The sequence below is a fragment of the Leucoraja erinacea genome, chromosome 33, assembly GCF_028641065.1.
Source record: "Leucoraja erinacea ecotype New England chromosome 33, Leri_hhj_1, whole genome shotgun sequence".
NCBI classification, from domain to species: domain Eukaryota; kingdom Metazoa; phylum Chordata; class Chondrichthyes; order Rajiformes; family Rajidae; genus Leucoraja; species Leucoraja erinaceus.
In genome coordinates, this window is record NC_073409.1 from 5750262 (window position 1) to 5776720 (window position 26459).

Below are 26459 nucleotides of genomic sequence, written 5' to 3' on the forward strand. Positions count from 1 at the left end.
GGGGACGATCAGCCATGATCACAATGAATGGCGGTGCTGGCTCGAAGGGCCAAATGGCCTCTTCCTGCACCTATTTTCTATGTTTCTATGTTTCAACTAATCTGAAAGTGAACAGTTCATTTTATCCTCAATAAATTCTGCTATTAAATCACGTTTGGTTTTGGAGAAGATGTCTTGCATGTAGCACCAAGCTGAGAACCCCGTTGTATTAATCAGACACTGAACATTAGTATCAGCGGAGCAATAATCCTACTTCTGTTTTGTTTTGAAGGATCTTGAGGAACAACTTGAGCAGAAGGATAGGCAAATAAAGAAGTTACAGAATCAGATCAAGTCGTTGACCAAAACAGCTGATAAAGGTATGGCACAAGGATTCCATCTCTAAATGATGTTTCATATTAGTTTAGAGATGCAGCACAAAAACGGTCCCTTCAGGCTGTCGAGCCCTACCGACCGTCGATCACCCACCCACACCGGTTCTATGTTATCCCGCTTTCTCATCCACTCCCTGCACACCCGCGGAAACTTGCAGAGGACAATTATCCCATAAGCCCGCAAGTCTCTTCGGGATGTGGGAGGAAACCAGAGCACCCGGAGGAAGCCCACCTGGTCACAGGGAGAACGTGCAAACTCCGCACCGACAGCACCCGAGGTCAGGATCGAACCTGGGTCTCTGGCGCTGTGAGGCAGCGGCACTACCAGCTGCGCCACCGAGTTATAGGTCGTAGGGAGAAAATGGTAAATATCGACCTTGACATTTGTGATCAAGGAATAGTTATTAAAGATAAAAGAAGAGCCTGGTTGATAACTGAGCAAAACATTAAGTGCTAGAGATAGTCAACGGGTCAGGCAGCAGCTGTGGAGGGAATGGCAGACAACGTCTCGGGTCAGGAAACCTTTCTGACTGATGGGGGGGGGGGGGGATGGAAAGATGGAGGATGAAAGGGAAATGAATGAATCGGGTGTTGGAGATGAGCGTACAGAGGAGGGTGTCTCCTTCCTCCCTCCCCTCTGGCTTCACATTTCATTCCACTTCATTCTCTATCCTCTGCTTCCTCTATTCACCTCTAGCCTTTGTCACTTACTCCACCCATCTGCCAATCACCCACCTCACCTGTATCCACCTATCACCTGCCAGGCTTTGCCCCACCCCTCCCCCCACTCCATCAGTCTGAAGAAGGGTTTCGACCTGAAGGGCCTCGACATGTGTCCTTTTCCCTCCACAAACACTGCCCGACCTGCCGAGTTCCTCCAGCACTTGGTGTTTTTTCTCCAAGATTCCAGCACCTGCAGTCTCATTTCTCTGCAGTTGCCATTTGATGCATTAATGCTGCTTCTTCAAACATAATAATAGCTGTAAAGTTGGGTCACATGCTCACGGGAGATGCAGGGATTATAAATGCCTTGAACAGGAGAATTTGATTTGCCTGTAAATATTTGTATCATTTCCACAGTTAATCCGACCAATGTGAATGCCAGCCTGGTTTCGAGGAAGGAGTATCTTGGAATGCTGGAATGTAAAACAGAAGACGAAGAGAAACTCATCAAAAATCTCATTTTGGGTAAAGTTTAGTTTAGAGATACAGCACGGAAACAGGCCCTTTGGCCCTTCTAGTCCGCGCCGACCAGCGGTGCCCGCACATTGACATTATCCTGCACACACCAGTGACAATTTTACGTTAATACCAAGCCAATTAACCTACAAAGACGTACGTCTTTGGAGTGTGGGAAGAAACCGAAGATCGCGGAGAAAACCCACGCAGGTCACGGGGAGAACGTACAAACTCCGTACTGACAGCACCCGTAGTCAAGATGTAACCCGGGTCTCTGGCGCTGTGAGGCAGCAACTCTATCGCTGTGCCATAAATTAATTCCTTCTTGATTGCCAAGGGAAGGAGGTAGAAACATTGGTGTTGGTGAACGTAAAGAAACAATTCCCATCATAATTCCCTTTTCCCGTCCCACCAAACATAATAAATTTAAAAAGAGTCACTTCCTAGAATTGTCTCAGCCAGTAAAATCCTAACCATTTCTCGGCATTGATTGATTGAATTTGTTGAAAGACACAGCATGGACTAAGTCCCAGCAATAAAATTCTTGCAGCTTGCAGGCCCTTTAATGTGACATCACACAGAACAAATGTAACAAATATATGATACAGGTCCACCACTGATTTTCCGGCACCCTTTTCCAAAGCTTTTCTGGATTATCCGTTTTGCTGGACCAACAGAGTTCACGGCCTCCGAGAGGAGTCCAAAGGCACTGGAATGTTCCGTCTAGGCTGCCAGGGGGGCGAGATACCGGCCCGTGGAAGTCGGCCGTGGAAGTCGGCAATGGGAACGTATCTGCCGGCTCTGGCTGGCCCGGAGTTCCAGAGCCCTGGCCGCAGGGAGCAAATTCGACCCTGCTGACCATGGACGTTCCAATGAGGTTGAGATGGGCCGTCTCACCTGGCCTTTGCACCACATTTTTGGGGGGGGTTTCTGGCTGGGAGAGGGGGTGCGTTTAAAGTATGCTCTCGTAATTTTGACATGATTAGAGGAGGTGCCTGCCAGACCCCCAGTTGATGGAAAATCGGTGATGGACCTACACAATAAATGAATAATCAGTAATATTAAAAAATAACAATAGGGCAAAACCAAAGGCCGCAGTGCAACCTTAGACACAGTCCATAGAAGTCCATTGTTGCTGAGGTTCGTATATATGGTGTTTAGGACGCGAATAGTTGCTGGGAAGCAGCTGCTCCTGAATCTAGTGATCATGGCGTTTGAGGCTCCTGCACTCCTGATGGTAGTGGCGAGATGAGAGCGTGGTCAGGGTGGTGAGAGTCTTTGATGATATTGCTGCCATGTTCAGGCAGAGCCTCCTGTACATCCCTTCGATGTACAGGAGAGGAGGTCAGTACCTGTGATGGACTGGGCAGTGTCGACCACTCTCTGAATGAAGCCTCGTTCGTTCCTGGGCATCTGAGTTATTGTAATAGGTGTCACATCTAGCTTTAACATTCAGTTTTTCTAGTGGCTGTAAGTTTGACTGTGGAAATACTAAAATTGTTATTTTACTTAGGATTACTGTCTACTCTCCGTTGTTTTACTGTTAGGGCTGAAGCCGCAGGGTGTGGTGGTGAACATGATCCCGGGGCTGCCCGCTTACGTTCTCTTCATGTGTGTGCGCTATGCGGATGACACTAACGATCCAGACATGTTGAAATCCCTAATGAACTCCATCATCGGTGGCATCAAAGACGTCACCAAGGTAGAGAAAATATGAATTCTTTTATTATTCAAATTAACTTAAAGAGACCTTTAACTTCAACCATAAAGCGAAAAAACCCCGTTGTAGATTTAATATTAGGAACTGAAATTTTGAAATCATTGCATGGGATTATGAATTCATTCAATGCATTAAAACTTATCTCTCTCTTTCCCTCTCGCCCTCCCCCCAACATCTGCAGTTCCTTTTGTCTCTTTTTTTTAAGAAAGTTAGATGAGATTTTGCTAACGTTTAATTTTACAAATCTTGCTGTATTTTGCAGAATCACAATGAAGATTTTGAAATGCTGTCTTTCTGGCTTTCAAACAGTGTGCACTTTCTGAACTGTCTCAAGCAGTACAGTGGAGAGGAGGTAGGAACAACATCCGTGTGTGAACTCTGGCTCACTCTTTATATCTCCAATGTCCATTAGAAACAACTTAACTTTCTGTTTAAATATTAAAGTTTATGTTCCAATTTTCTCAAACATTATTAATTGTTTTTATACTCCATTGGTGGGGTGGCACAGCGGTAGAGTTGCTGCCTTACAGCGCCAGAGGCATGGGTTCGATCCTGACTACAGGTGCTGTCTCCTACTTTCTCCCTGTGACTGCGTGGGTTTTCCCCGGGTGCTCCAGGTTTCCTTCCACATTCCAGAAATGTGCATGTTTGTTGGCTAATTGGCCTCTGTAAATTTGCCCCTAGTATGTAGGATGCGAAACTGGGATAACATAGAACTAGTGTGAACGATTGGTCGTTGGTTGGCATGGACTCAATGGGCCGAAGGGCCTGTTTCTACGCTGTATCTCTCTCCTAAAATAAACTAAATTCTTGTTTTGCATTCAAGTATGCAAAGAGTCGCCACGTTTGCGCGCCGACAATGTTGCAAATGCATTCAATATAGTCCGGATGGTCTCTCTTCCATCTTATTATTTCATAGCTCATCCCCTCCATGACACACTGGTCAACCTGAGGAGCACCTTCAGCAACAGACTGGTTCCACCAAGATGCAGCACAGAACGCCACAGGAGTTCCTTCTTCCCTATGGCTATCAAACTGTACAACTCCTCCACTTTCTGTCGTGGGGTAGACTGAGACTGACCCCAACCCCCAAGTCTTTCCACTCATCACTTTATGTGTTTTGTGTATTCTGTGTTTTAATGACTATTGGCAGATCAATTTTCCTCCTGGGATAAATAAATTTCTATCGTCATAATTTTAACGTGTGTTTATTTTTTTTTAATGAAGGAATTTATGAAACACAACTCTCCTCAGCAAAACGATCAGTGCCTGAAAAACTTTGACCTGTCTGAGTACAGGCAGATTCTGAGCGACTTGGCTATCCACATCTACCAGCAAGTAATCAAGGTGATGGAAGATAATCTCCAGCCACTGATCGGTAAGGTCACCCTCCTGCAGAAGATAGAAACATATCAAATTATAAAAGGGCTGGACAAGCTAGATGCAGGAAAAATGTTCCCAATGTTGGGCGAGCCCAGAACCAGGGGCCACACAGTCTTAGAATAAAGGGGAGGTCATTTAAGACTGAGGTGAGAAAAAACTTTTTCACCCAGAGAGTTGTGAATTTATGGAATTCCCTGCCATAGAGGGCAGTGGAGGCCAAGTCACTGGATGGATTTAAGAGAGAGTTAGATAGAGCTCTTGGGGCTAGTGGAGTCAAGGGATATGGGGAGAAGGCAGGCACGGGTTATTGATAGGGGACGATCAGCCATGATCACATTGAATGGCGGTGCTGGCTCGAAGGGCCAAATGGCCTCCTCCTGCACCTATTTTCTATGTTTCTATGTTTCGAAGATGCTTGTTAATGCCTTCAAACTGGACAGGGTGCAGAGAGGATTCATGAGGATCTTGCCACGACTTGAGAACCTGAACTATACCAAGAGTTTGGGCAGGCTAGGACTACATTCCTTGGAGCGCAGGAGGTTTAGGGATGATCTTATACAGCTGAAGGGTGGCACAGTGGCAGAAAGGTAGTCATAGAGTGATATAGTGTGGAAACAGGCCCTTTGGCCCAACTCGCCCACACCTGCCTGCGTTTGGCCCATATCCCTCCAAACCTGTCCTATCCATGTACCTGTCCAACTGTTTCTTAAATGATGAGATAGTCCCAGCCTCAACTACTTCCTCTGGCAGCTCGTTCCATACAACAAAGGGCCTGTTTTCACACTGTATCTCTGAACAAAAAAAAAAATGAATCTAGGAGGAAACTGCAGGTGCTGATTTACGCTGAAGATAGACACAAAATGCTGGAGTAACTCAGCGGTGCAGGCAGCATTTCTGGAGAGAAGGAATGGGTGACATTTTGGGTTGAGACCCTTCTTCGGAGATTTGCAGTTGAGGAAGAAACGGAGGCCTTTCAGGATCTCCTGGTTGGGGATGAGGGTGTAGAGTGACTGAACGTCTGAAGAAGGGTCTCGACCCGAAACGTCACCCATTCCTTCTCTCCAGAGATGCTGCCTGTCCCGCTAAACAGTGGGTGGTTGGTTTACAATGTAGGGTTTTATTTACTATCAGTGATTGTGTTTCACATGGTCAATTATTTGGTCAAATATACTAATTGTGCCGGACTAGTGATTAGTAAGTGTGGCAAGGTGTGGTGGGGTGGAGTTGGTGCCTTACAGTTCTTGCCACGCTGGAGTCCATGGTTCAATCCCCACTACGGGTGCTGTCTGTACGGAGTATGGACACTCCCCCCGTGACTACGTGGGTTTTCTCCAAGATCTTCGGTTTTCTAAAGATGTACAGGTTAAATGACTTGGTATAAATGTAATATTGTCCCTGTGTGTGTGTGTGTAGGGTAACGTTAATGTGAGCGGATGGCTGGTCGGCGCGGACTTGGTGGGCCGAAGGGCCTGTTTACGCTCTGTATATCTAAACTAAGGGGTTATGGGGCGAAAGCAGGAGATTGGGATTAGGAAGGGGGGGGGGGGGGTGGGATAGATCAGCCGTGATTGAATGGCAGAGTAGACGTGATGGGTTGAATGGCCTAATTCTGCTCCTATCCTATCCCATGTGAACATATGCCTTGTTTCAGTGCCAGGAATGCTGGAACACGAGAGCCTCCAGGGCATCTCCAGCATGAAGCCGACCGGGCTGAGAAAACGGTCATCGAGTTTCCTGGACGAATCGGAGCAGTACACCATATCGTCCATCCTGCAGCAACTCAGCTACTTCTTTAGCACCATGTGCCAGCACGGCACGGACACCGACCTCATCCGCCAGGCCATCAAACAGCTCTTCTTCCAGATCGGAGCCATCACCATCAACAACCTCTTCCTACGCAAGGACATGTGCTCTTGCAGGAAGGGAATGCAGATAAGGTACAAGTGAAAAATGCACCCGGCGTCTTAGCACAGAACCCGAGTTGAGTTTACGTGGAGGAAGGAACTGCAGACGCTGGTTTAAACCAAAAATAGACACAAAAAAGCTGGAGTAACTCAGCCTGCTGAGTTACTCCAGCTTTTTTGTGTCTATTTTTGGTAGGCAGCATCTCTGGAGAGAAGGAATTGCTTACTGTTTTTACACCTCCTGCCAGCTAACAATGAACCATTCAACATTTCCTTTATCACCCTCTGCTTTGATCTGTCATTTTCACACCTTACCCCTTCGTATCTCTAGGCTCCGTCTACCCTGACTCGCAGTTTGAAGGGTCTCGACCCAAAACTTCACCCATTCCTTCTCTCCACAGATGCCTGTCCCGCTGAGTTACTCCAGCTTCTTGTGTCTTGCCTCAACTACTTCCTCCAGCAGCTCGTTCCACACGCCCACCACACTTTGTGTGAAAAAATTAACCCCCGGGCAGGTGGGACTAGTGTAGATAGGACATGTTAGCCTGTGTGGGCTAGTTGGTACAATGGCCCTGTTTCCACATTGTAAGACTCTATGACATTCTAATAAACCCCGTCTGCAACTAATGTCATTACATGTTATGTATTAAATTGAATCTTTAGCTCAGCACAATTCAAGTACAAGTCCTTGTGCTTGAAAACATGGTTCTATAATTCGACGATAGGCACAAAAAGATGAAGTAACTCAGCGGGTCAGGCAGCATCTCTGGAGATTAGGAATAGGTGACGTTTCGGATCGAGACCCTTCTTCACACTGAAAGGCAGGGAAAGGGAAATGAGAGATATAGACACAGACAATAGGTGCAGGAGTAGGCCATTCGGCCCTTCGAGCTGCACCGCCATTCACTGTGATCATGGCTGATCATCTACAATCAGTATCCCGTTCCTGCCTTCTCCCCATATCACTTGATTCCGCTATCTTTAAGAGCTCTCTCTAACTCTCTCTTGAAACCATCCAGAGATTTGGCCTCCACTGCCTTCTGAGGCAGAGAATTCCACAGATTCACAACTCTCTGCGTAAAAAAGTTTTTTCTCACTTCCATTCTAAATGGCTTACCCCTTTATTCTTAAACTGTGGACCCTGGCTCTGGACTTCCCTAACATCCGGAACATGTTTCCTGCCTCTAGCGTGTCCAATCCCAATCTTGTATGTTTCAATAAGATATCCTTTCATCCTTGTAAATTCCAGTGTATACAAGCCCAGACGCTCCATTCTATCAGCATATGACAGTCCCGCCATCCTCGTGAACCTACGCTGGGCTCCCTCAATAGCAAGAATGTCCTTCCTCAAATTTGCAGGCCAAAACTGCACACAATATTCCAGGTGTGGTCTCACTAGGGCCCTGTACAACTGCAGAGAGAGAGATATAGAACAAATGAATGAAAGATATGCAAAAGGCAATGATGATCATTTGATTTGGACAATTAATAGGTTATTTTTAATCTGCCTGATTCCTTTGTTTTTGATACAGGTGCAACATAAGTTATTTGGAAGAATGGCTGAAAGACAAGAGTATGCAGACCAGCAATGCAAAGGACACTCTGGAGTTGCTGTCTCAGGCAGCCTGGCTGCTTCAGGTCAACAAGACCACGGATGACGACGTCAAAGTAATCTGCGAAAGGTGTTCCTCCCTCTCAGCTGTACAGGTCAGTCAGATCCAGCATTCATCATTTACTATGCTTTAATTTAGAGATACTAGGTGAGGGGTGTGTAACGTTACAATTTAGGCACATTCCCTTTATTTCCAGTTTAGTTCTATCTTTTTTGTATTTTCTTCTTATTTCCTTTCTTTTCTTAAGGCCCTTTTACTTTCGGGGCTTGTTTTTCTTCTACACTTCTAAGGACGTAGTCTATTTATCTAAATATCAATCATTAACCATCAATTATTGTGCCCTGCACATCACTACTATCCTCAAGCTTCTCTTTTTTTCTTTCTTTCTTCTATCAAAAAAAAAAGAAGTTGTATATGAAATGTATTATGTTATATACCATGATTATTATGTATGTACATTGCTTCTAATAAAAATATTATTAAAAAATAAATAAAATACTAGGTGGCAACAGGCCCACCCAAAACGTGGCCAATTCCTTCTCTCCATAAGATGCTGCCTCACCCGCTGAGTTACTGCAGCATTTTGTGTCCACCTCTCTATTCCCTCCATGAATAGCTGATACCTTAATGGACTAGCGGAATGTCTCTCTCCTGTGGAACCTCTGACCCATGTTTAAGTACTTTGTTTCAACAGATTGTAAAGATCCTGAACTCCTACACACCAATAGACGACTTTGAGAAACGCGTGGCTCCGTCCTTCGTAAAGAAGGTCCAAGTGAGTAAAGATTTTGGGAATTAAAATTTGATTTCACCGCCTCTGTACAAATAATTAAATTTAGACAGATGTTGCCCCGCTGTTCTGCCTGAATATTAATAACATAATGACGTTATCGGTTACACGCTTAGCAGAGTCCAGTTAGATTCTAAAAAAATGAGGAAGGTGTAATTTCTTTCTGACTGATCATTTTGCTTATTTTAATTTTCTGTCGGCTTTGACTAAACTCAGCCTACAGCAACTCGCCAACCTCTTTGTGCCGTATTCCTTGAATATAACACGCATGCATGAATCAAATTGATTTTGGGGTGGCACAGCGGGTGGAGCCACTGCCTCGCAGTGCTAGAGCCCCGGTTTGGTGTTGTCTGTGTGGAGTTTGCACGTTCTCCCTGTGACCACGTGGGTTTCCTCTGGCTGTTCCGGTTTCCTCCCACATCCCAAAGATGTGCGGATTTGTAGGTTAATTGGCCCCCTGTAAATTACCCCTCGTGTGTAGGGAGTGGATGAGAAAGTGGGATCGCACAGAAGTAATTGATGGGTTGCTTTGACTTGCTGGGCCGAAGGGCCTGTTTCCGTGCTGTATCTCTAAACGGGCCAAAATCATCACGAATAAGGGTCCCGACCCGAAACATCACCCTTCCTTTATCTCCAGAGATGCTGCCTGATCCACTGAGTTACTCCAGCACTTTGTGTCTATCTTTGGTATAAACCAGCATCTGCAGTTCTTTGATTCTCAAATCATTACATCCTCGCCACCAAGATATCACAGAATAGACATTTGAGGTGCTCATTTCTCGAGCAGTGGAACCAAACTTAAGCAAATAGATTTTAAAATCCTGTTGCCTACATGACTTTCCCACAGAAATTAGTTTATTTATATTAAGTGCATCACCAACGTCTCGAATATTCCATGGCATTTGTGTTCTAACATCTCTTAAAAGTGGCGCAGCGGTAGAGTTGCTGCCTTACAGTGCTTGCAGCGCTGGAGAGCCGGGTTCGATCCCGACTATGGGTGCTGTCTGCACAGAGTTTGTACGTTCTCCCCGTGACCGCGTGGGTTTGGCTTGGTGTAAATGTATAATTGTCCCCCGTGCTTGCAGGATAGTGTTAAAGTGCGGGGATCGCTGGTCAGGGTGGATTCGGTGGGCCGAAGGGCCTGTTTCCGTGCTGTATCTCTCAACTAAAGGCTAGCTCCACAAGTCGCTAGTACATCATCCATTACAGGTTAACCTGTCCGAGTGGCGGAAGCATTCTTTCATTTTGTTTAGTTTAGTTGAGAGATACAGCGGGGTGACAGGCCCTTCGGCCCTCCGTGTCCATGCTGACCAGCGATCCCCCGTGCACTAGCTCTATCCTACACACTAGGGACAATTTACAGAAGCCAATTAAGGAAAGGCGGAGCCCACAGTGGCCCAGAGATGCAAAGTGTTTATCTTGGAGGTAGAAAAGTTGTGAGTTGTGTATCCATTATAAACAGAACAAGTGGAGGGGGGGAGGATTGTGAAGCTATTGTGAAATAAACCTTGCTGTTCTCCTTGTCTTTCAGTCACAACTCAACCGTCGGGAAGATGGCTCTACGCTAATAATTGATACCGAGTACCATTTTCAAGTGACCTTCCCATTCAATCCATCCTCACAGGCACTGGAGACGGTCCAAATACCCAGCAGCTTAAAACTAAACTTCCTCACGAGGATCTGAAGGGTGTAAATGTGTAGAGTATCTCTGTACCTTGAATTGAATTGTATACTTTATTGTCACATGTGACCAGTCACAGTGAATGTCTTTACTTGCGTACCCAAGGTATGCCAATAATCGCCACATAAAGGGCACTGACAAAGTTACAAATACCCCCGCCCCCCCCCCCCATGCCAGTTCCCCCCCTTTGTTCTGTGTCCCCCCCCCCCCTCCCTCACGGCAGTCTCCCCCTCCCCCCCCACATAATGAGTCCTGTTGTCATTGATTATTTAAAACGGTGGTTGAATGTGTGGATGGTGGAAGTTGTGTATCTTTTCTTCCTCCCGATGTGCCAAAGTGAGTCTAAGTACACTTTTATATTTCACGCTTTTTTAAAATAATGCAATCTATTTTTATAAAATTTGAGATATTCAGTTTGAATTGGTTGCTCTTAGGAGCGCAGTATTTAATTCTTCTTTAAAAATATCTTGTAAATATATGACAAATAACTGCTAACTGCGTAGATGTTATCAGTGCTTTATTTTGGAGTCAATAAAGTGGCAACACACAGTCAACAGTTTACAATGCAATACTGGCTGCTGCTGCTAACCTAGTTGTTAACGTCTAAGAGATGTCGGTACGCAGTATCATCGCTGAAAGCACTGGAGGTTAGCATAAAGATGTAAGCAAGTGGAAAAGTGAGAGAGCAAGCAAGGGTCTGAGGGAGGGTCCCGACCTCGAAACGTCACCTATTCCTTTTCTCCAGAGATGCCGCCTCACCGGCTGAGTTACTCCCAGCACTCTGTGTCTATCTTCTGAAAGCAAGTTTTAATCTGTTTACAGCAGAGAGAGGAGCACTTGTAACATCAAGCCTGCTTTAGCATTCCGTTATATTAAGGCTGATCTGATTGTTGGTGCCAGTTCACTGTGCTGTCTGGCATCATAATGCTAAGGACTCGTACAGTCTTTATGATTTTGCTATAAAAAAATATTTTCCCAAATGTCCGACTGGTACAATCCTTATGATTTTGTTTAAAAAATTATTTTCCCAAACCCTGTGCACCCATAGTTTTAAAAGCCAATACTGATTCGAAGATATGTTTTTAAGGTATGCAAACAATATGCATATGGTGTCCCACTATGGGATGGATGTGGAGGCTTTGGAGAAGATTTTTTACTAGAGTTGCCTAGATTAGGCACAGTGGCGCAGCGGTAGAGTTGCTGCCTTGCAGCGCCAGTGACCGCGGTTCGATCCTGACTACGTATTCTGTCTGTACGGAGTTTGCACGTTCTCCCTATGACCAAGTAGGCTTTCTCCGGGTGCTCTGGTTTTCAAATTCCAAGGATGTGCAGGTTTGTAGGTTAATTGGATTCTGTAAATTGTCCCTAGTGTGTGGGATAGAACTGGAGTTCCAAGTGACCGCTGGTCAGCACAAGCTTGGTGGGCCAAAGGGCCTGTACCCACACTCTAAGCTAAACTAAACTAAAATGAGAGGGCATTAGCTACAAAGAGATGTTGGACAAACATTGATTGTTTTCTCTGGAGTGTCAGAGATTGAGGGGAGACCTGATTGAAGGATCTACACTAATGAGAGGTACAGGCAGGAGAGATAGTCAGAACCTTTTTCCCAGTGTGGAAATATCAAATACTAGAGGGCAGAGCATTAAAGCGAGGGGGGCAATGTTTAAAGCAGATGTGCGGTGCAAGTTTTGTTTTACACAGAGAGTGGTGGGTGCCTGGAACGGGCTGCCTGGAACGGTGGTGGTGGAGGCAGAGACGACTGGGACAGTTGAAGAACTAGGCACATAAATGTGCAGGGAATGGAACGCAGAAGAGATCAGTTCAACTTGGCATCACGTTCGGCACAGACATTGTGGGCCGAAGGATCTGTTCCTGAGCTGTGTGCTGTATTTGAATGAATCAGTTTATGACATCTTGCATTCCCATGTACAGATTGTATTTTGCGTTTATACTAAGAGCACTGTTCAAAAAAATAGAGAATTAAAGCATTGTACCTGAATGCCTTATCACTGTGTGAATTTCCTTGGCACGCTGTAGACTTGTAAGGAACGTTTCTCTTCACCATGAGTTCCAGGTTCAAGAACAGCTTCTTCTCAGGCTGTTGAACACTGCACAACAGTAATCACAACCCTACCTCAGCAACTGTGATCTACAATGTGTAGGATGGAACTGCAGATGCTGGTTGGTACAAATTGCTGGAGTAACTCAGTGGAACAGGCAGCATCTCTGGATAGAAGGAATGGGCGATGCTTCAGGTCGAGACCCTTCTTCAATTTCCAGTTACTCCAGCATTTTGTCTCCAACTATGATCTACACTTGGTCTTGCATTCTTATCATCTGGTTAGCGAACATTGCCAGTTATTGATTATTAATTATTGTACATTTATCTGAATGATATTGCATTAGTCTGTAAAGTTGTCGTATGTAAGGATTTCATCATTCCGATGTGGGTACACGTGACAATAAAAGGCTCCTGATTCTTGAGAGATGAAGTTACTGTGAAACTGTAAATGTTTAAAAGTATCGAGTCCTTAGTAGGTTCTCTAAAACCTGGAAACCACAAAGAAAGTTCATGTCTGCCTTCTATGTGCAGGTGCTGGTGAAGATTTCATCTATGTAGTATTCTTCAAAGACATTTCTGATGAATTGATGAGAATGTTAAGCAGGAAATTGTATTTTTATTTTAGTCTCGAGACACAGCGCGGAAACGAGCCGTTTGTCCCACCGAGTCGGCGCCGACCAGCGATCCCCGCACATTAACACTATCCTACACTACACTAGGGACAATTTTACATTTACACCAAGCCAATTAACCGACAAACCTGTACGTCTTTGGAGTGTGGGAGGAAACCGAAGATCTTGGAGAAAACTCATGAGGAGAACGTGCAAACTCTGCACAGACAGCTCCCGTAGTCGGGATCGAACGACGTGCAGCAATTTTACCGCTGCGCCAGAATGCCACCCACTGGTCATTAGAGTGATACAGCATGGAAGCAGGCCTTTCGGTCCAACATGCCAATGCCAACCAACATGCCCCATCTATACTAGTCCCACTTGTCTGCATTTGGGCCATATCCCTCCATATCTGGATCTAATACATTGAAAAGCTGTAGATAGAGCATCACTAGGGGGTGGTGGACGTGCTAGTCGACATTGAGATGCTTTTGGATTGCATCCAAAATCTATCCTATCTATGTACCTGTCCAAATAATTCTGAAACATTGTGAAGTACCTACCTCTTCTGGCTGCTCGTTCCATGCACCTACCATCCACTGTGTAAAATAAATTGCCCCCTCAGGTTCCTATTTAATCTTACCCCTCTCACCTTAAACTTATGTCCTCGGGTTCTCAATTCCCCGACACTAGATAACAGACTAGGTAAAAGTGCATTTACCCAATCTATTCCTTTATACTCCTCATCCTCCTGCGCTCCAAGGAATAAAGTCCGAGCCTGCTCAACCTCTCCCTGGAGCTTCGGCCCTCGAGTTCTGGCAACATCCTCGTGAATCTTTGCTGCACCCTTTCCAACATCTTTCGTATTACAGGGTGGCCAAAACTGAACACACAAATGTCCTGCACAACTGTAACATGACCTCCCAACTTCTGTAGACAGATACAAAAAGCTGGAGTAACTCAGCGGGACCTGCAGTATCTCTGAAGAGAAGGAATGGGTGATGTTTTGGGTCCGAAGAAGAGTCCGACTGGTCTGAAACGTCACCCATTCCTTCTATCCCGCTGAGTTACTACAGCATGTTGTGTCTATCTTCGGTTTAAACTAGCATCTACAGCTTCTTCCTACACACCCAACGCCTCTACTCGGTACTCTGACTGATGAAGGCCAATGAGCCGAAACCCTTCTACTAGTGATGCCACTTTCAAGGAACTGTGTCCCTGTACTCCCAGCTCCCTCTGCTCTACATCTGACCCCAGTGCTCGGCCATTCATTAGCACATCGATTGTTTTGCTACACTGAATCTCTTCATATATTAGAATGCCCAGTATTTTGTAACTCTTTAAGGGCCTGTCCCACTTGTGTGACCGGCACCCGTCGTAGGTCACCGAAAACTCAGTGGCGGCTAGAAAGACGCAACGATTCTTTGGAGACCTCTCATGACCACAGGAGACCTCTCACAACCATACAGGCGACCCCTGGCGACATGTCACGGGTGACCTCTCACAACCATACAGTCTGTCTCCAAAGAGTCCTGGCGTCTTTCCGATCGCCGCTGAATTTTCACCATGTTGAAAATTTCGGCGACCTATGACGGGTGCCGGCAGTCGCTTGTAAAGGTCGCGTATGTGGGACAGGCTCTTTACTTTCAATATATTCTCAGTGATCTGTTAACATTTCATGAGCATAAAGTATTGAAGGCAAATGACAGCTTGATGCATCCACATTTTCTCCTCAGTCACATTTTTATTCAGTTTTTCCGTGGACTATTATTTTTATTAATTTGTTCTTTTAGATATGTAATGGACCAATGGATGCATGAAACTTTGTTAGCTTTGTGAATGCACTAGATGGCAGTATATTCCATACCTACTCGTCTGGAAATGCATTCCTGAAATTAAATTTGAAACATAAGAAGCAAAAGACCGATTGGCTCCTTGGGCATGTTCTGCCTTTCGACAAGATCGTAACTAAGACACAAGAGACTCCAGGTTTAGTTTAGTTTAGAGATACAGCGTGGAAACAGGACCTTCGGCCCACCAGGTCCACACCGACCAGCGATCCCCGCACATTAACACTATCCTACACACACCAGGGACATTTTACATTCAACTAACCTACAAACCAGTACGTCTTTGGACTGTGGGAGGAAACCAAAGATCTCAGAGAAAACCCATGTGGTCACGGGGAGAACGTGCAAACTCCGTACAGACAGAACCCGTAGTCAGGATGGAACCCGGGTTTCCGGCGCTGCATTCGCTGTCAGGCAGCAACTCTACCGCTGCGCCACCGTGACCGCCCTTGTCTTGAAACGTCTCTGTTGGAGGATTGAGCAGGAAAGTCTCAGGTGACGTGTAATCTTTTAAATGGATTTGGGACGATCCTTGAGATTGCAGCAGCTTCTCACATTCTCCGTCTGTCAGAGGCTCCAATCCACACTCTGCCCACAACCAGGTATGTGTAACCTCAATCAAACCTTTAAATGTCTTGCTCCAGCATATCTTCCGATTTGGAGACACAAGGAACCGCTGATGCTGGAATCTCAAGAAAAAAAACCGCAGGAACAACCTTGGGTTGGCAGGGTGGTGCAGCGGTAGAGTTGCTACCTTACAGCGCCAGAGACCAGGGTTTGATCCTGACCACGGATGCTAACTGTACAGAATTTGTACTTTCTCCCTGTGACCGCGTGGGTTTTCTCCAGGTGCTTAGGTTTCCTCCCACACTCCGAAGACGTGCAGGTTTGTAGGTTAATTGGCTTCAGTAAAATTGTAAATTGTCCCTATTGTGTAGGATAGTATACAGGGGGATTGCTGGTCGGCACAGACTTGATGGGCCGAAGGGCCTGTTTGTGCACTGTATCTCCAAAGTCCAATGAATAAACCCAATGGGTCAGGCGGAAAAGAGAAATAGGGGACTAATGAATGGGAGATGAATGTAGGGAGGAGTGGAAAGGAGTGAGGTGACTGGGATGGTGGGAGATGTTGGGATAAATGTGATTTATTCAGCATTAGCCCCAAAGCAAGTCTTCAGGAAAAGTGTGAACAAATTGCAAAATGTTATTTACTTTTTATCTTTATGAACATGTCCTCTACAGGTTTACTGCCATTCTGGCTGCAATTAAACCAGGTTTATAAACCATCAGGGGCTCAGACAATAGAATTTACCTATGACCATTTTAAGTTGAATTGAAGGAATGACATAGCCTGTATGAGGTGGTCAAAAAGAGAAGTGTGTGTGTGTCTTTGTCCTGACATCCTGGGATGTCAGGGCTGTCTTATGAAGAAAGACTGGATAGACTTGGTATATACTCTCTAGAATTTAGGAGATTGAGAGGGGATCATATAGAAACTTACAAAATTCTTAAGGGGTTGGACAGGCTAGATGCAGGAAGATTGTTCCCGATGTTGGGGAAGTCCAGGACAAGGGGTCACAGCTTAAGGATAAGGGAGAAATCCTTTAAAACCGAGATGAGAAGAACTTTTTTCACACAGAGAGAGGTGAATCTCTGGAACTCTCTGCCACAAAGGTAGTAGGTCATTGGCTATATGTGACTGTGGAGTTAGATGTGGCCCTGTGGCCAAGTGGATCAGAGGGTAGCTGCAGGTACGTGTACTGAGTTTCTGATCAGCCATGTATCATATTGAATGGCGGTCAGGCTCGAAGGGCCGAATGGCCTACTCCTGCACCTAATTTCTGTTTCTATGTTTATGCTAAGTGTCAGTGTCAGTGTATCTGTCTCTGTATGGGTGGGTCTGTGCATGTACCTATGTGTTTCTATGTGTCTGTATGTATATCTGTGTGTGTGTGTGCCCATGTACGTGCATGTCTCTGCATGTGTAGGTCTGCGTATGGGACTGTGCGTGTATGTCTGTGCCTGTGTGTATAGCTGCATGTGCGTAGTTGTGCTTATGTAGCTGTGCGTTTGTGTGTCAGTGTGTATATCTGTGTATGTATCTACATATCTGAATGTTGTGTGTGTGTATATCTGTGTGTCTGTATATATGTGTGTACATCTGTGTGTAGTAGTGTGTCTGTCTGTATATCTGTGTGTGTGTGTACATCTCTGTGTATTAGTGTCTGTTTGTTTGTATGTGTACATTCGTCTGTGTCTGTCCATATCTGTGTGGGTGTGTACAATTGTGCGTGTGTGTACATTTGTGTGTGCGAGTAGTGTGTACATCTGTGTGCGTATGTGTACATCTGTGTGTGTGTGAGTACATCTGTGTGTGTATGTACATTTGTCTGTTGTACATTTGCGTGAGTGTGTACATCTGTGTGTGTGTACATCTGTGTGTGTGTGCGTATATCTGTGTGTGTGTGTGTGTGTGTGTATATGTGTGGGTGTGTGTGTATATCTGTGTGTGTACATCTGTGTGTGAGCGTCAGTGAGTATATTAATTGGAGCAGATTAGTTTCCACAGTGGGTGCCGTGCCCGCTGACTGACCTTGCCTGCTCTGTATGCCCAGCTCCAGTTTGCCAGCCTGAGAGATGTGTGATCAGACGTTTGCCGCTCCCATCTATGGACCGTGTGAGAAATGCCAGGAGATCGGGCCGCGGCTGAACCTCTACATCGATGGCGAGCAGATCAACTATTGCTCGCTGTGCGTGGCGAAGGTAGGGCAGGACCGTGAGAGAGGGGGCCGTCAGTACACGAGGGAGAGATGTGAAATTGCAGATGCTATAAATCTTGAGCAAGGCACAAAGTGCTGGAAGAACTGAGCGGGTCAGGCAGCATCTGTGGAAGGAATGGGTAGATGGGACAGTGGCAACAGTGGTAGTGTTGCTGCCTTACAGCGGCAGAGACCCGGGTTTGATCCTGACAAAGGGTGCCGACCTTTTCTATCCCATTTCTTTAAATGAAGCTTCCCAATCGACTACAACCAACTTGGACCTCGTCTTCAACATTTTCATTGTCAATTTTGATATAAATTTCTATCACATTATGATCACTATTCCATAATGACATCTCTTAATTAATATATGTGCAATGAACCTTTTCTAGACCGAGAAAGAGTGGGTGTGGACAGGATATTTCCACCAGTGGGAGTGTCTAGGACCAGAGCGCATAGCCTCAGAGTAAAATAACGTACTTTTATAAAGGAGAGGAGGAGGAATTTCTTTAGCCAGAGGGTGGTGAATCTGTGGAATCGTGTGTTTCTAAAGCAGAGATTTATAGATTCTTGATAAGTAATGCCCCTGTCCCACTTAGGAAACCGGAATGGAAACCTCTGGAGACTTTGCGCCCCACCCAAGGTTTCCGTGCGGTTCCTGGAGGTTGCAGGTGGTTGCTGGAGGTTGCAGGTAGTGGAAGCAGGCAGGGAGACTGACAAAAACCTCCGGGAACCGCACGGAAACCTTGGGTGGGGCACAAAGTCTCCAGAGGTTTCCGTTCAGGTTTCCTAAGTGGGACAGGGGCATTAGGGTGTCACATGTCATGGGGAGAAGGCAGGAGAAGGCAGGAGAATGGGGTTGAGAGGGAAAAATTATTCAGCCATGATCGAATGATAGAGCAGTCTTATTGGGTCGAATAATCTAATTCTGTTCCTGTGTCTTGTGATTACATAAAACTAGGTCACAAATTCCTGTTCCCTCATTATTTCCCGAATATACTATAGTCACAGACACATACAGCATGGTTTCCCAAATGTATGAATCTTAAAAACTATTCCTAATAGATTTAAAGATTTTTTTGTCCTCCACATTATTAGTGCCCATCACTGCGTCTATTTGTAGATCAGTTATGCCGGCATGATCGAATTACGCTCGTTAAATACATCTCTAAATTCTTGGCTTTACATTTTGCTGCCACTCAGTGCCTGGAGGTCAATAAAATGCTGCCAGAGCAGAATAATCTCGATGTAGCAACAAGGAACTGCTGGAGTAACTCAGCGGGTCAGGCAACACGGTTCAGAGAACGTGAATAGGTGAACAGGAAAGAACTGCAGATGCTGGTTTAAATCGAAGGTTGATCCAAAATGCTGGAGTAACTCAGCGGGACAAGCAGCATCTCTGGAGAGAAGGAATGGGTGACGTTGCAGGTGAAGAAGGGTCTCGACCCAAAACGTCACCTATTCTTTCTCTCCAGAGATGCTGCCTGCACTGCAGGGCCGTCTTAACACATGGGCATGCTAGGCAGTTGTCCAGGCCCCACGAGCATAGGGGCCCCATGCTAATCTATGTAGTGTGGAATGTTATTGTAGAACATGAAAACGGAGAAGAACAGCATATTTGACTCGGCATAAAGAACCTGGAAGTGTAGGGGCCCAGTGCACTGCTTTGCCCGGGGCCCTATAATGTCATTAAGACAGCCCTGGCTGCCTGGCCCGCTGAGTTGCTCCAGCATTTAGTGTCTACCTTTGAATAGGTGACACATCTTCAGACTGATTGTAAGGGGGGGGGGGGGGGAGTGGGGGAGGGGGTAGGGGGTTGACAGGACAAAGCATGGCAGGTAACAGGTGGACACAGGTGAGGGGAGCTTTGATAGCCAGATGGTTGGATTCTGTTCCATTCTGGGGGTTTGCACAATCCGCAAGCATTTGCCACTTTTCATTTCACTGCACATCTCGTATGTGTATGTGGCGAATAAACTAAACTTGAACTTGAATCAAAGGCCAGAGATTTAAAACAGATCCCCCTCCCCAGTCCCCACGTGGAATCTTACCGATTTCTCCTCTTCCCCTCCACCTCTTCCTGCATTCCCTCCTCTGGCTTCACAATTTGCAACCCTTCGATCCTTCTCCCTCGATTGTCGGTGTGGACCTGGTGGGTCGAAGGGCCTGTTTCCATGCTGTATCTCCAAACCAATATAATTATTGATATTTGGTAGATAAACAGAGCATGTTTTGGATGCAGGGAATCTGAAATACAAAGAGGAATTGTTGCAAATCATCAGCAGGGCGGTTGGCATTTGTGGACAGGAAACGGGGAAACTATTTCATCTCAGTTGTTAAACGAGAAGAATGTACAGACAACAGAACAATGAAATTCTTACTTGCAGCAGCAGAACAGGCCTGTAAACACAATACGTCCAAATAACATATAATAATCTAAAATACAATAAATTTATAACTGTGAACACAATATTCTAAATCAGAACTCTAAATTATTTCCATTCTTATTTTTTTTTTGTTTGTTGCCTGAAATATTACACTGAAACCGTTTGAGATTCAGCTCTCTCTCTCTCCCTCCTTCTCTCTCCCTCCTTCTCTCTCCCTCCCATCCCTCCCTCCATCCCTCCTTATCTCTCCCTCCCTCCTCTCTCCCTCCTTATCTCTCCCTCCCTCCTCTCTCTCCCTCCTTATCTCTCCCTCCCTCCTCTCTCCCTCCCTCTCCATCCCTCCCTCCCTCCTCTCCCTCCGTCTCTCTCTCCCTCCTCTCCCACCTCTCTCTCCATCCCTCCTCCCTCCCACCTCCCTCCCTCTCTATCTCTCTCTCTCCTCCCTCCTTCCTTTCTCTCTCCCTCCCTCCCCTCCCTCCCTCCCTCCGTCTCTCTCTCACCCCTCCCTCCTCTCCCTCCCTCTCCTCTCTCTCCATCTCTCCCTCTCTCCCTCCCCTCCCTCCTTCTCTCCCTACATCTCTCTCTCTCTCTCTCTCTCTCTCTCCCATGGCTGTTGGATTAGCTGAGCTCCCTGTGGAGTAGCAGCAGAAGCAAACACAAGGAGAGGAGGTGGAGTGGGGGTGAGAGCTCGTCTCATGCGCTGCCCTGCTCCCTGTAGCCGGCTGGATGGTGCGTGTTTCTGGGGACATTCGCCGGCCTCTGCTGTTTTAAGGACGGGAAGGAGAGATGTTGATAGTGGAGGGAGCTAGGTCTGTGTACCCTCCCTCTGACGTCAACCTCCCTCCATCTAAGTGCATGGGTAGCAGGCTCGCTGAGCAGCGCAAATAAACCCCCTCCTCTCTTTATTGTCTTTTCCCTCCCTCCCTCCCTCCCTGTGTGTGTGATTTTCGATCTGTTGACTTGTCCTAACACACACACACACACACAAATAAAAAGATGGCAACTGAGAGACTGCAGGAGAACGAGACGGTGTCAACACTGAGGAACGAGGCAGAGACGTTGAAGGGGAAACTGGAGGAGGAGAGGGCGAAGCTTCACGATGTGGAACGTGAGTAGGGGAGAGGGAGAGGGTGGGGAGGTGAGGGGGGTGGCCGGGGCTGTGGCTGTGGCCCGGAGGTACCCACCTCCCAATCCCTCTACCCACCACACCCAGCCTGCAGGCTTGCTCTGGAGCTGATGATATTTCTGTAGCTGCTTTACCCATCCCCTATGCAATGTGTTAATTGTGTAACGCACGACATTACATTGGAAAGCATTATCCTCAACGCCACAGACCACACAATGGAAATAGTCTTAGAATCATAGTCATACAATAATGCTGTATAGATCGATATCTATATCTATTGTATATAGATAATATAGATATATTATTAATATATAATAAATAAATCATATATCTATTTGAATACTTCTACAGAAACAAACCACAAGCTAAATCTAACCTGTATATGTGTAGGAAGGAACTGTAGATGCTGGTTTACACCAAATATAGACACAAATGATCTGTCTGCATAAATATAATCTAGATAGAATATCAATGATTGGGTCAATATGTATAGAAATCTGTAAAAAAGAACTGCAGATGCTGGTTTAACTTGAAGGTAGACACAAAGTGCTGGAGTAACTCAGCGGGGGAGGCAGCATCTCTGGAGAGAAGGAATGGGCGACGTTTCGGGTCGAGACCCTTCTTCCGACTGGTGACAAGTGAGGGGGTGGGACAAAGATAGAATGTAGTCAGAGACAGTGGGAAAACTGGGAAGGGGATGGAGAGAGAGAGAAAGCAAGAGCTATCTGAAGTTAGAGAAGTCAATGTTCATACCGCTGGGGTGTAAACTACCCAAGCGAAATTAATGTGAGGTTCTGTTCCTCAGGACAGAAAGGTCAGATTGGGAATGGGAGGGGGAGTTGAAGTGCGGAACCGCTGGTAGATCAGGCAGGTTAAGGTTAAGACGGGGAGCGGCGGGGGGGGGGGGGGGGGGGGGGGGGGGGGGGGTGTTCAGTGAAATGATCACCGAGCCTGTGCTTGGTCTCGCCGATGTAGGGAAGTAGATGCAGAGATGTAGAGATAAAAATCTATTGTAGCATTGCATTTAAATATTTTCTGTAGATAATATATGTATAATTAAGTAAGCCAGAGAAAGTGGTTAAGGCAGGTACAATAACAGCATTTAAAAACCATTCAAACAAAAATGTTAATGACATTTTGACTGGATTGGAAAGGTTTAGAGGGATTTGGGCCAAATCTGGGTAAATTGCATAAGCATAGATGAACATGTTGGTCAGCATGGATGAGTTGGGCCGAAGGGCCTGTTTCCATGCTGTATCCAAACGTGGGTATGTGATACTAGCGGTGATGGGGCATCTTGGTCGGCATGGATGAGTTGGGCCGAAGGGCCTGTTTCTGTGCTGTATGGCTCTATAACTCTATGCACACATACACACACAAAATGTATATTTAACCAGTATGTTTCTCAGACAATGTTAGAATGTTTACAGTCGGTAGTATATTAGTAAAAGCAAATAACTGGTCAGCATCTTCAGTGCATGGGAATTCTCTCTGCTCTCACCAATCCCTAATCACAGCTCTGCCATTCATTTGAAAGATATTCACTGTAAGCCTTGATGCTTTTAAATAGGCAATTTGGATATGGAGGGATATGGATCATGTGCAGGCAGAGGTGGCGCAGTGGCAAAGTTGATGCCTAACAGTGCCAGAGACCATGGTTCAATCCTGACTACGAGTGCTTCTGTACATCTGCCGTCTTTGTGTACGTTCGCCCTATGACCTCCTTGGGTTTGTTCCGAGATCTTCGGTTTCCTCCCACAGTCCTAAGATGTTTTGATTTGTAGGTTTATTGGCTTGGTATAAATGTAAATTGTCCCTAGTGTGTGTAGGATAGCGTTAATGCGCAGGGATCGCTAGTCAATGCGGACTCGGTGGGCCGAAGGGCCTGTTTCTGCACTGTATCTCTAAACTGAAACTAAAATCTAAACTATATTAGTTGAACTTGGCATCATGTTCAGAAGGTCATTGTGGGTCGAAGGGCCTGGTCCAGTGCTGTTCTGTTCTGTTCTGTTCTGCCTGTATTAAACCTGATCACTATTGATGTATGGACATCAGTTTCCCATTAACTCAGATTGGTCAGTGTCCCTAACTTGAAGGATGTTAGCAGACCATGTGGAGGAAGGAACTGCAGATGCTGGTTTACACCGAAGATAGGCAGAAAATGCTGGAGTAACTCAGCGGGTCAGGCAGCATCTCTGGAGAGAAGGAATGGGTGACGTTTTGGGTCTAAACCCTTCTTCAGACTACTCGTTTTCTCCAGAAATGCTGCCTGACCTGAAATGCTACTCCAGCTTTTTGTGTCTATCTTTTAACAAAACCATGTTAGGTGCACTCGTACCACAGGGGTGAATGCATCGAAAACAAGTCTAAAATTCGGGAGATTCTCTTCATATTTTACTCCCCGAACAGGGACCAGAACTTGCACTTAAACGGAACTTCACTTAAAAAATGGAATCAGAAAGAGTATTGCAGATGACACTAAAATAAGTGGCATTGAAAGAGGCAAGTGCAATAACAATATTACCACCTGTACATGTTAAGGACAGGGTTAGATGGATATGGGCCAAACACGAGCAAGTGGAACGAGTTTAGAAGGAGAATCTAATAGACCTGATGGTTGGCATGGACAGGTTGGGCCGAAGGGCCTGATTCCGTGCAGTATTTATTTATTTATTTTTTAAATTTACTTTATTGATCCCCTCAGGGAAATTCAGATGTCCAGAAGCCCCCAACCAACAAACCCACACATTCAAAACAAACGCAGACAGAAAATACAATGTGGACACTACCTGAGAGCAATAAATACTTAAAAAGACCAATACTGAACAATTAAAAATGCAAAAATGCATCTCCCTACAGCCTAGCGGTCCGAATTATAAAATCTAATGGCTGCAGGGGTGAAGGATCTCCTGAACCGCTCCATTCTACAGTCTAGACCAGTGGTTCCCAACGTGGGGCGTACGCCCCACAGGGGGGCAATTTGATTTTTAAGGGGAGCAATTGAGCGCGACTGAGGAGGTCTGGGTCCAAATTTTCGATTTTTATTTTTTTGGATTTTCCATCAGGTAGTTCCATATGTAGTTTACGTTTCAGATGTTATTTTGAGTAAATAATTTTTTTTGGGGTAAAAAAGGTCTTTATTGTGCAGTTATTACATAATCACCGCGCCATCGCTCTTCATGCACGTCGCACGAAGCGCGCGAGGTCATGGGAGAACCTTATTTATTGAATTGGATTTAGAAATGCGATTCAAAGAGCTTTTGCTAACTTACCCGTATAATATCTATTTCCTCTGTTTTCTCTCAAGGGAAAGCAAGGGGGGGGGCATCAGGATTTTAGAGGTGATTAGGTGGGGCATGGCCAACAAAAAGGTTGGGTACCACTGGTCTAGGGAGAGGAGCCGGTTGTTCCGAGTGCCCTTTTGACTCTCCAGAATTACATGGAGGGGATGCCCCGGGTTTTTCAGGATGACCTGCACCTTGCGCTTCACACGCCTCCTCAAGCACATCCATCCTAGAGCCCACTCTCCCCTCCAGCACTGACCTTGCACGTGTATGTCTCTATCTAACAGGACCAATGTGCTGCAAAGAGCAATTATTATGGTTTGGAGTCTACACCTTGTAAAACCTGGTAATGTACACTGTGTTCAGCAAGTATGTTGTATACCATCCTCCCCTTTCACTGGGTTAGTATTCTGGCGTTATTAAAGTGAAAAATAGCACAGTGATTAAATGGCTAACCTAGTAATCCAGGGGAGTGGACTAGAGATCAGGAAGCACAAGTTCAAATTCCAATTCAACAGCTGGGGAATTTAAACTCAGTTAATCAAATAATCTGGAGAAAAGGCTGGTGTTGGTAACGGCCAGGAAACTGAAAGGTTGTTGTGATAATCCATCTGTCTCAGTAATGTCGTTGAATTCTGTGGAATTCTCTGCCACAGAAGGCAGTGGAGGACAATGCACAGAATGTATTCAAGAGAGATTTTGATTTAGCTTTTAGGGCTAAGGGAATCAAGGGATATGGGGAGAAAGCAGGATCGGGGTACTGATTTTGGATGATCAGCCATGATCATATTGAATGGCGGTGCTGACTCGAAGGGCTGAATGGCCTACTTCTGCACCTATTTTCTATGTTTCTATGTTTGCCTGGTGGGGCTATATGTTCTTTGAGCTACAGCAATGTATCTGACCCTCTCTACCTACCCCCTCTAATAGCCCAGCAAGGCATATCAACTCGCTGTGTCAAACTGCGTTGGTTCACGCTGGCATATGCCACCAACGTCTCGAGAGCAACCCTTCTCACTCACACCCTGAAGAAAGCATGCCTTCTTCATTCAATAGGCCCCCGGCAATTTGGGCCTGCCCGTTGCATTTTGTAACAAGTTGCTGTTGAACACAGAAGATCGAAAAGCCTTCATCGAACATAGCTGTCTCCAATAGTAATTTTAGTCATATAGCATGGACACCTTTGGTCCAACTTGCCCACCAGGCAACATGTCCCATCCATTCTAGCCTACCTGCCTGCATTTGGCCTATATCCCTCTAAACCTGTCCTATCCCATGTACCTGTCTAAATGTTCCTTAAACGTTGAGATAGTCCCTGTCTCAACTATCTCTTCCGCCAGCTCGTTCCATACGCCCACCACCCTTTGTGTAAAAAAGTTACCCCTCCGGTTCCTATTAAATCTTTCCCCCTCACTTTAAACCTTTTCCTCTGATTCTTGATTCCCATACTCTGGACAAGAGACACTATGCGTCTACCTGATCTATTGATCTATCATTTGCTCATTAGGTCACTGGTGATCCACATCTCACTGCTAACCAACTAGGAACGCTCAGGCAGATTAGATAAACCGCCTCCTAATTGCATTTTGTTAAAAGACATCAGCTTTGATACATTAGCCTTTGGCACATTAGCCACACAACACATTAATCCATGACCTTGGGAGAAAAATGGCGAGATGACCACAAACTGATTTATATAAGTTATTTATATAATATTCTTCCATTTAAAGTATTA

At 45.6% G+C, this 26459-nt stretch overlaps 2 protein-coding genes across 4 annotated transcripts in view; both read left to right on the forward strand.

Annotated features, from left to right (window-relative positions):
* The window catches only part of LOC129712576 (unconventional myosin-Vc-like), a 68645-nt gene extending 57838 nt beyond the window's left edge, over nt 1-10807 (forward strand). The window contains exons 33-41 of one of the 3 annotated variants that reach the window (XM_055661098.1): nt 272-359; nt 1455-1562; nt 3101-3255; nt 3536-3625; nt 4501-4651; nt 6308-6593; nt 8093-8267; nt 8868-8948; nt 10495-10807. In XM_055661098.1, the coding sequence (XP_055517073.1) occupies nt 272-359; nt 1455-1562; nt 3101-3255; nt 3536-3625; nt 4501-4651; nt 6308-6593; nt 8093-8267; nt 8868-8948; nt 10495-10647 (1287 nt within the window). In that variant the 3' untranslated portion in view covers nt 10648-10807. Of the gene's footprint in view, nt 1-271; nt 360-1454; nt 1563-3100; nt 3256-3535; nt 3626-4500; nt 4652-6307; nt 6723-8092; nt 8268-8867; nt 8949-10494 lie in introns of those variants that run through there. The other 2 variants (XM_055661096.1, XM_055661097.1) reach the window with 2 other exon arrangements.
* Nucleotides 10808-20912: 10105 nt separating this feature from the next.
* LOC129712577 (guanine nucleotide-binding protein subunit beta-5) overlaps nt 20913-26459 on the forward strand; it is a 38715-nt gene continuing 33168 nt past the window's right edge. The window contains exon 1 of the mRNA XM_055661100.1: nt 20913-21422. Within this exon, the coding sequence (XP_055517075.1) occupies nt 21311-21422 (112 nt within the window). The 5' untranslated portion in view covers nt 20913-21310. The remainder of the gene's footprint in view (nt 21423-26459) is intronic.